Here is an 11,023-nt window from a genome sequence, read left to right on the forward strand (position 1 = left end):
ACGGACATTATCTGTGCAGGTGGACGATGGTTATTCAAGGTTACCCTGTTAGCTTGTTATAATCGACTACAGCTCATTGTTAATGAAAAGTCTGCAATAAACCATACATGTGTGAAGCCAGGCTCATTGTGTGATCATCGTAAAGGCTGCTTCAAGTAGTTGCCTGTTTTGTTGACGTTATCTGCGCATAATATGCTGCTTGTATTCAGTGAATTTTCCTAACTAGCCGGCTAGCTCATTAGCTCCGGGAGAAACCACTCGGCTACAACCCATTGCAGATGAAATGTGAGCAATAAACTTTCAAATCAACAAGGCGGGCTCAGTGTGTGTATCTCTCGTGTTCATGTGATGAGGAATCAGGCAAAGCTATCCCTAAAATGGCTGCCATCAGAGTTTTTACAGATTACTCAAAAATATGTGAATGTGCAAAGGCACATCACATTCAGGGATGTTTTAATGAGGGAATGACATAATAACATGATGTAAAGCTTGAAAAAGTCGATTTTGCATAATACCCCCCTTTAACATTCTTGTACTTTTCAGTTTACATGTTTTGACACTATGCAATGGCTCACATGAGTGCGTTCTCATATCACAAGATTGATGAAAAATTGTGGAGAAAAACAGTCCAGGTCCACATCATTACGCAACCTTAAATACAGAAATGTTGAAGGAAGTGACAATCCACAATTGACTCATCTTGAACCTGTTAACTTCTCCAGAGCTCGAGCTAGGACCTTAGTCTGGGGCACCAAGCTACAAAGGGCATCCAAAAGACTGAAAATGAGCCATGGTGTGTCCAAAAGAGTTGATTTTAGGATGTATAAAAGTAAAACTGACCAATCCAAAGATAAGGCACAGCAGTCTTTTCACTCATACATTGTCCGTCTCACTGGCACGGCTCCATCTCCTGAAGCTGTCCCTGGTGCTTACTGTCCAGAGACATCTGAGACGTGGCCGTGTTGGAGCAGCCTTCTCCTTTAGTGAACCTCTTCAAATGTGCCATGATGAAGCGACGGAACTTCCTCGTCGCAAAATAGTACACTATCGGATCTAGTATACAGTTCAAGGCCATGAGCACCAAAGTCACCTGATGTCCATCGTTAAGATATTGCAGTGTCTTTCTCGACCAATCTACGTGCCCCCAACCCTCTCGAATTTGCAACACTGCCAACACCCACGGCCCTTGGATGACATGATGCGGCAAAAAGCAGAGAACAAACACGCCGACAACTGCTAGCAACATTTGCGTTGCCCTGCGCTTGACGCCTTTTGGACGTCTTGCGCTGGACATGGTATTGGTGGATTTCCTGGAGAGCATTGTCGCCGAGCTGATTTGGGATTGGGGCGGAGTTTGCGTGAGAAGATTTTGCACTATTAGCAAATTGCAAACCACTACGAGGAAAAAAATGATGAGAAACAGCCCGATAATGGCGAAGTGCGTAGCGGCCACAATATTCTTGTCAGCGTCCGTTTTTTCTTGGTATCCCTCAAAACACCGTGTCTTGCCATCAGTGTGTGTGTTGGTTCCCGGAGAGAGTAAGTATGGAATGGACAAACTGACAATAGTCAACCAAATGACAACGCAAATTATAATCCCGCGGAGTCTGTGGTCGGAAGAGGCAGCATCTAGTGGCCGGGTGACAGCCCAATATCGGTTGACGCTTATGGCACTCAAGAAGAGGATAGATGAATAGGTGTTGATAAAAAATAAAGTTCCGGTGAGTCGACACATGAAGTCGGAATTGATCCAATCACCACGCCGGCTGTAGTAGTCAATCCAAAAAGGCAAGGCGCACACAAAAAGGAGATCTGCGATGGTTAGGTTGGTCATATAGATGCGTATTTCGCCCATGGCTCGTGCTTCGCGCAGACAGCGAATGACAAATAGGACGTAGATGTTGGCAACAATGCCCAGGATGAAAATCAGGCCGTAGATGGGAGGGAAGAGTGCGTAACGGAACTCTGAATCCAGGAAGGTCGACTGGTTGGAGGGTGGATGGCTTACTGCGGCCGCCTCTGTGGTCGCGAGGGTGGAGGGAAGCATATTGACGCTCACTGTAAGAGAAGAGAACAAAAGATGAGACATCAATAAGGTCATCTTGCTTTTTTGAACATACACTGAAGAAACATATAAAACAACATATAAACACTTATCATTCGATGGACTAACAAGTTTCATGAAACCAAAACACAAGGACCACGCATGCAGAAGCAGGACTCTTCATGGCCATGGCAGATGGACAGCGTGTTTCCCTCCTTCATCGTTACAAAGAGCCTGACAAGCAACTTCAAGGTAAAAACAGTAGTTTTGGACGGTTTTGTAAAGCGAATGATGAAGCAGATGGCCCGTGAGTTTTGGTAAACGACACCAGCTAGCACAATGTTCAACCGGTCAGCTAGCTTGTTACACCTCACTATCTGGACTCTAACTTAGCCAAATAATATCAGAATCACTCATTTGACAGGTGCATTTTTTCCTCCTTTCTCCCTTAACTTCATTAGATCCAAATTTGTGGGAAATTCCTGAGCGCAGAGATGCTTTCTTTGCGATGGTAGAAGTTATTAACACCACAGTGTTTTTAAAAACGCTTCATTCACTGAGTTTCTCCATAAAGCACCAGGGGCCTCATTTATTAAACTGTGCGTGAGACTCTGACTTTGAAAGTGCGTAGGAAAGTAACGCAAAATTCTGTATGCAAAGTTTGTTTCCGATCTATAAAACCCTGCGTATGCGCCGGGACGCACACCTGACAAACAATCTTTGTTTCGCTGATTCCACCTGGAGCAGAAAGCTGATCTCTTCCTTGAGGTGGCACAGATTTTTTGCGTATATCTCACATCTCAGAATTTTGGAGGGCAATTGCTGATAGACGTATTCTGCTCAGTCAGTTGGCTGACGATACTGTGTTATTTCTCAGAGATGCCTTGCAGGTAAAAAAAAAACAGCAATTCAAATGATAAATACATTCTCTAAAGCGTCAGGATTATGTTTGAATCTAGGAAGCGTGCGTTATTTTCTCTGAAAAGCACTGACATCACCTCTATTGATGATATTAATATAAGGAGCAACATTTCTTATTAGGTGACAGTGACAAGGAATCAGCAGGAGAGATGCTCTCTAAACATTGAGCCAAGAATTAAAAAAGCTGAAAATAGATTTAGTCAGTGATTACAGAGGGACTTGTCCTTAAAGGGGGGGTATTATGCAAAATCGACTTTTTCAAGCTTTACATCATGTTATTAAGTCATTCCCTCATTAAAAACATGCCTGAAGTGTTGCCTTAGCACATTCACGTATTTTCGAGTAATCTGTAAAAACTCTGATGGCAGCCATTTTAGGGATAAAACGCCTGATTCCTTCAGGAAACGCCTCCGACCTCCAGGATACGCCTCCGACCTCCAGGATACGCCTCCGAGCTTTCGTCACCAGCCGAGTAACCAACCACTGCTCCTCAGCAGAACCCCCTCCCCGCAGTGTCTAGCCCTAAGATGTAAACAGAGTCATCATGGAGGATTAGCTTCATGTGTTGTGAACCGGAGCCACAGCAGACTTTTACAAAGACACACATCAGTGTTTCTGTTACTGAAACACCCAGGATTAAAACCGGTGACAAGAACGCTTATTTCAGTGTCTGGTTCGCTGGGCCTTGATGATGCACAGAGCCTCCGGAGAAAGCTAATGCTAAGCTAAACCTCGAGTCATCACATGAAAACGAGAGATATGCACACATAAAGTCAATAAAACCACCACACACATAAAGAACCGTTTAACAATGATCACACACGGAGCCTGGCTTGTTGATTTGGAAGTTTATTGCTCACATTTCATCTACAATGGGTCATAGCCGAGTGGTTTTCTCCCGCAGCTAACAAGCTAGCCGCGACAAGCTAACGGGAAAATTCACTGAATACAAGCAGCATATTATGCATTGAAAACGTCACTAAAACAGGCAACTGCTTGAAGCAGCCTTTATGATGATCACACACGGAGCCTGGCTTGTTGATTTTGTAGTTTATTGCTCACATTTCATCTACAGTGAGTCGTAGCCGAGTGGTTTTCTCCCGGAGCTAAGGCCCTATTAGCCGCGACAAGCTAACAACCTTCACCTTCACAACATTCATTGAAAACAGGCAGCATATTATGCACAAATAACGTCAATAAAGCAGCAACTACTCGAAGCAGCCTTTACGATGATCACACAATGAGCCTGGCTTTACACATTTGTGGTTTATTGCAGACTTTTCATCAACAATGAGCTGTAGTCGATTATAACAAGCTAACGGGGTAACCTCGAAAAACCATTGTCCACCTGCACAGATAATGTCCGTCTTTTGAATCGTATGGGCTCCTGCAGATCCTGGTGTCGTCCATGGGGGTATAGTTAGAGATCCATAGGGCATGGCAGATGCAAAGAGAAGCCTCCAAACAGCAGTTATTTTTCAGGCAAGAGCCCCTTCCAAGCGTCCGGTGTGGAAGGTTCTTCTCCAAATAATATCCTGTGTGGCCATTGTTCACAAAGTGATAAACAGTAGCTCCTTTCCAACAATAAAAATTAAAATGCACCGATCGTAGTTTCAATACTGTTGAGACAACGAGCGGAGTGTTGACAGCGTGTGGAGGGGGCGTGTCGGAAAGGGTCAGAGGTTCTTAAAGAGACAGGGGCCTATTTCAAGTCATTTGCTACCGCCATTTTGAAAGAGCAATTTTATACAAGGCAGTTATTCTAATTTACTGCATTTACAGACCAACAGAAGGTTTGGTCATCATTGTAGTGTGCTATAGACTGGTGCTATGTGGCTGAAAAAAACATAATACCCCCTCTTTAAAGGGACGGGTTTTGCTGTCCAAGGCAGAAGGCATTTCCATTCCATTCGTTATTTATATAGCTTCCTCTCTGGCCTTGGACAGTAAAACAGTCAAGAAAATTGATCAATTACTATTTAAATTTCTCTGGAAAAATAGAATAGATTATATCAGAAAGTCAGTAGTGGTCAATATGTGCAAAAATGGTGGCCTTGATTTTTTGACTTTTCTACTCTAAATAACGTATTCAAAATTAACTGGCTTAAGTACTTTTTACAAAATGATTCTTCTTTATGGAACTTTATACCTACATTTGTGTTCATCCAAATTGGAGGTTTACCTCTCCTGTTGGCATGTAACTACCAGATTAACCGCATACCCCTCAGACTGATTTTCATCAACAGGTTTTATTGGCATGGAAAATGGTCTACAAGCACAACTTCTCTCCCCATAGATATTACATTTGGAACAACGGGGATATACTTCATAACAAAAGGAGCCTTTATTTAAAAACATGGATGGGCAGGGAAATGAACTTGGCTGCACAGTTCATTGACAGTGAAGGACACTTGATGAATCATGTACAGTTTATCGAAAAATAAGAATTTCCAGTCTCGTATAATGTATAAAGAATTTTGTTATGTAATGAAAGCTATTCCAACTGGGGCTGTCGGTCTCTGTAGAGGTCTCGATTCGACTGGCGAAACAGTTTGCCCCCTCAACACCTATTGCGGAAAGAGGTCAGTGTCCGGGTGGAGTGAGTGAGGAGAGGTCAGTGTCCGGGTGGAGTGAGTGAGGAGAGGTCAGTGTCCGGGTGGAGTGAGTGAGGAGAGGTCAGTGTCCGGGTGGAGTGAGTGAGGTGAGGTCAGTGTCCAGGTGGAGTGAGTGAGGAGAGGTCAGTGTCCGGGTGGAGTGAGTGAGGAGAGGTCAGTGTCCGGGTGGAGTGAGTGAGGAGAGGTCAGTGTCCGGGTGGAGTGAGTGAGGAGAGGTCAGTGTCCGGGTGGAGTGAGTGAGGTGAGGTCAGTGTCCGGGTGGAGTGAGTGAGGTGAGGTCAGTGTCCGGGTGGAGTGAGGAGAGGTCAGTGTCCGGGTGGAGTGAGTGAGGAGAGGTCAGTGTCCGGGTGGAGTGAGTGAGGAGAGGTCAGTGTCCGGGTGAAGTGAGTGAGGTCAGTGTCCGGGTGGAGTGAGTGAGGAGAGGTCAGTGTTCGGGTGGAGTGAGTGAGGTCAGTGTCCGGGTGGAGTGAGTGAGGAGAGGTCAGTGTCCGGGTGGAGTGAGTGAGGAGATGATGTGATGGCAGAGCGAATAATGAAAGTCAATGAGATGACAGAACATTGGGAACCACATAAAAACAAAAAATCTCAATCAAAATGTTGTTGATCTTGGGCCATTTTGTGTGCTATACTGTATATGGGCCGAACATTCTTATGATGAACTTGCCGTGAGCTTTTATAACAGCGATAAAACCAGTTCATCTTAATATCCTTACACCACAGAGGCTGCTGTTGTATTCACCTTGACTGAATCTGACATCGGACCACTCATGAACTTCTACTTATTCCTATTTCTAGCAGCCGGTGTTATTCACATACAGGTCTTTGGCATAAAGAGACACTTGCAATCTGCACCCACAGAGAGACCACAAAAAGCCCCAGGGAACCTCCACATGTTGAAAGCAAAAGGAAGTGACGAGACGAGGGATTAGCAAACTGCAGCGTCAAACCCAGGGGAGGTCAAATAATGTAAAGAGTAGGGGTTGGCATACTGTTAAAGACCTTTGCATCAGAATAGGTTTTATTGCCATTATCAGTAAAGGTACATTCGCAAACTGTAATTGAGATACATGAAACAAAAACTATAAATGAAATAAATAATGAAACTATAAGAGCATACCTATAAAATATAATAGGCTAAGACAAAACACAAAACAAGATATAGAAACATTTGTTAAACTCTGAATATGCAAAATATACAGTGTCTCTCTCTCACTCACGTCACATTATTATGCTATTATTTGCTATGTGATTCTGAAGTTAAAGCTCTATACAACTATAGGCAAGGCAAGGCAAGTTTATTTGTAGAGCACAATTCATACACAAGGCAATTCAAAGTGCTTCACAGTTGCATAAATATAAGAAAATAAATACAATCAATAAAAACATCAAGATAGAATTAATCAATTACAGTAAGAGGCAAGAGTGTGATAAAATACTTTCAGTTATATGCATTTTTAAGTCTTGTTTAGATTCACTCTGTCTTGAGAACTATTTTAAGTCTTGTTTTGACTCGCTCTTTTGCAGTACAAATGCAGATCGCTGTTAGATCTACTTAGATCATTTACTATCCCCAATACTTTTTCTGATGTGTCAAAACTAAACTAAGAGAAACAAAGACAACTCTTAAGTAACACAATATTGTGGCTGCTTGTTGTCACCATCACTGCTCCTCAACTAAACAAAGGATCAGGGCAGGCGAGACATGTAAATAACAAATCTTGTGTCCATTAAAAGCATTGAATTAACAACAACAAGGAAAAAATGATCAAATTAAAAGATCAGTGACTAGTTGTTTTTGGCAGTGATGGGTGTTTGTAATTATTTTCTTTTCTTGTCTTGGGATCAGCAGAATGTTTGTGACGTTAATATTGATGATTGTATAAATCATAATAACTATGTGTCATATCTTCTTGATTATGCATAGTAAAATAATGTATCTATTTCTTAAGTACAAAAGGGGGTAGGCGCTAACAAGCTGAAGCTGCTGCCTACTCTTTTTGAGCATCACGTTATTCATGTATTTATTTGCTAATTCACCTATGCATGTATCTCTCTTTGGCTTTGACTATGTGCTGAACTCTGTTCCTATGTAGAACTTTGTGGAACTCAGATGCTCAAATAAAAAAGATGAATTGAATTTAAAACTCCAAGCGAGCTGTTACAGCTCACTTGGAGTTTCCGTCAGGCCTCTCTTCCATACCGGCCTGATTGGTGGAATGCTGCAGAGATGGTTGTCCATCTGTAAGGTTCTCCAATTTCCTCAGAATTATAGAGGTCTGTCCATGTGACCATCGGTTCCCTTCTCCCTGATTGCTCAGTTTGAAGCGGCCAGCTCTAGAGAGAGGTTCTGAACCACTGTGCTCTTTGAGACTATGACAGGAGAAGGGTTTGGACCTTGACAGGAGAAGGGTTTGGACCCTGACAGGAGAAGGGTTTGGACCCTGACAGGAGAAGGGTTTGGCCTCTGACAGGAGAAGGGTTTGGCCCCTGACAGGAGACGGGTTTGAACTCTGACAGGAGAAAGGTTTGGCCCCTGACAGGAGAAGGGTTTGGACCCTGACAGGAGAAGGGTTTGGACTCTGACAGGAGAAGGGTTTGGACCCTGACAGGAGAAGGGTTTGGACTCTGACAGGAGAAGGGTTTGGCCCCTGACAGGAGAAGGGTTTGGACCCTGACAGGAGAAGGGTTTGGACTCTGACAGGAGAAGGGTTTGGACTCTGACAGGAGAAGGGTTTGGCCCCTGACAGGAGAAGGGTTTGGACTCTGACAGGAGAAGGGTTTGGCCCCTGACAGGAGAAGGGTTTGGACCCTGACAGGAGAAGGGTTTGGACCCTGACAGGAGAAGGGTTTGGACCCTGACAGGAGAAGGGTTTGGCCTCTGACAGGAGAAGGGTTTGGCCCCTGACAGGAGACGGGTTTGAACTCTGACAGGAGAAAGGTTTGGCCCCTGACAGGAGAAGGGTTTGGACCCTGACAGGAGAAGGGTTTGGACTCTGACAGGAGAAGGGTTTGGACCCTGACAGGAGAAGGGTTTGGACTCTGACAGGAGAAGGGTTTGGCCCCTGACAGGAGAAGGGTTTGGACCCTGACAGGAGAAGGGTTTGGACTCTGACAGGAGAAGGGTTTGGACTCTGACAGGAGAAGGGTTTGGCCCCTGACAGGAGAAGGGTTTGGACTCTGACAGGAGAAGGGTTTGGCCCCTGACAGGAGAAGGGTTTGGACCCTGACAGGAGAAGGGTTTGGACCCTGACAGGAGAAGGGTTTGGCCCCTGACAGGAGAAGGGTTTGGACCCTGACAGGAGAAGGGTTTGGACCCTGACAGGAAAAGGGTTTGGACCCTGACAGGAGAAGGGTTTGGACCCTGACAGGAGAAGGGTTTGGACCCTGACAGGAGAAGGGTTTGGACTCTGACAGGAGAAGGGTTTGAACTCTGACAGGAGAAGGGTTTGGCCCCGGACAGGAGAAGGGTTTGGACCCTGACAGGAGAAGGGTTTGGACCCTGACAGGAGAAGGGTTTGGACCCTGACAGGAGAAGGGTTTGGACCCTGACAGGAGAAGGGTTTGGACCCTGACAGGAGAAGGGTTTGGACTCTGACAGGAGAAGGGTTTGAACTCTGACAGGAGAAGGGTTTGGCCCCGGACAGGAGAAGGGTTTGGCCCCTGACAGGAGAAGGGTTTGGACCCTGACAGGAGAAATGTTTGGACTCTGACAAGAGAAGGGTTTGGACCCTGACAGGAGAAGGGTTTGGACGCTGACAGGAGAAGGGTTTGGACCCTGACAGGAGAAGGGTTTCCTTGTGTCAGCTGCATGGGACTCGGGAAGGGAACATGTACGGGACTACAAGCGCTAAAAGGCATCTCACAAAGCACCAAACTGCAAGTTTAGAATATTTTTTATCGCTTTGGATTTTGCGTTTGGGTTGATCTCTGGATGTCTCCCACAAAACATCTCATAAAAACCTGTTTCCATGTTATAATGCGCTCGACTCCTCCGTCATGTGTCGTGTGTTTTCGAAGGTTCCATTTGGGGCGGAGGCGCCGCTGATTTGGTTTGAATTGTTAATACATCCTTTGGCGAACAAATAGCATGGAAAGCATCTGTTTTCTCCGAGTTATTTGAGTTTGAATGTGTGAACCCACATTGCTACTGACGGCCCTGACTGAACCCCCACGTCACGCCACTGCTTTCGTACATTCTAGCATATGATTATCCCACATTCTTGCTTGAACACCAGTGACAAGGGTGTATGTCCCGTCAAAATGACTTCCAGGACATTGTTCTATGTTCACACAGATGGAATGACCATTAAGTGCAGTAAATGCTGAAAACAACGGAATAATTGTCCATGGCTAATTTATTTACTTCATGATAATGCAGAACATAAAGTTACAACCGCAAAATACACTCCGCGAGAATAAAACAGAAGATTTATAACCAATCATCAATACCCATCCAAATGATACAGTGACTTTGTATAGTGAAGGCTGAAGAGAAGCAGGCAACAACTAACCACTGGTGCCGAAGACACGATTGTTAATAAAACTAAAAGTGAAAATAAGGCTGTGTGGAAAAACAAGAGTTGAGCAATATTAGCTCTGGTGATTTGAAAAACATCAACAAAAACATTTTCAGTAAGAATTTGTTTGTCATATTTTGCCTGCTGAACTAAAGGACAGATTGAAAAATGTAACGATATGAAGTCACGCAAACACAGCCCCACAGTTAAAAGGGAGTTTGAGATTTGGATTCACAAATCCTGATTAGAGTTTGACTAGTTTGGGTGGATTCGTCACTTGTTAGTTCTAAAGCTGCGTTTTGTTATTGTACCGTATATTTCTATTTCAAGCAAAGTATCTGCCAGAGGAGTAAAAAATAAATAGTTCTTTATTGGTACTTTATCAAGGGTTGAAATATTCTGGGTCTAGACGTATCTAAATAAAACCACTCAAATCAACATTAACATTTTAATTTCAAGACTTAAGTGAAACCGAAGGATTAGAGTGGACCAAAGAACCCAAGCCAGAGAAATATTCAGAATCTGGTTTATGGACCTAATGTCAATAATCTGTCACCTTCACATTACTGATGAAAAAGCTTGTAGAGTAAAGCTCCTTACCTGTGACTCTGTGCTGTCTGTGGGGAAGCTGATAAGAATGCGTGAAATTACACACTACTCCATGTGTCAAGAAGTGGGCGGGGCTGGGACATGTGAGCGGGGCTGGCCGGAAAACCCAAATTGTGCAACAGTTCATACTTCTCCAAAAGGAGTCACTGAAATCCTGGGAGTTTCCACCATAACTCTGCACTCCCCTTTCACATCTAATGGACACATGGGGATCAGAGGGATCACTGGAAATACACTTTTAGACTCAATTCAAATCCCTCAAAGAAGAGCTCCTGTGCTGATCCTAGCTCCTATCCCCTTGTCACGTGATGAAGTCA

General features: G+C 44.2%; 1 protein-coding gene across 1 annotated transcript; it reads right to left on the reverse strand.

Moving 5' to 3' along the window:
- Positions 1-527: 527 nt before the first annotated feature.
- On the reverse strand, positions 528-10,721 carry ptafr (platelet-activating factor receptor). The gene is made up of 2 exons (XM_079573953.1): positions 10,698-10,721; positions 528-2,054 (listed from the first exon to the last, which is right to left on the reverse strand). The coding sequence occupies exon 2, from the start codon at positions 2,045-2,047 to the stop codon at positions 890-892; it is 1,158 nt and encodes a 385-aa protein (XP_079430079.1). The 5' UTR covers positions 2,048-2,054; positions 10,698-10,721; the 3' UTR covers positions 528-889.
- Between the last annotated feature and the right edge of the window lie 302 nt (positions 10,722-11,023).

The sequence above is a fragment of the Gobius niger genome, assembly GCF_951799975.1.
Source record: "Gobius niger genome assembly, chromosome: 16".
Classification (NCBI taxonomy): Eukaryota; Metazoa; Chordata; class Actinopteri; order Gobiiformes; family Gobiidae; genus Gobius; species Gobius niger.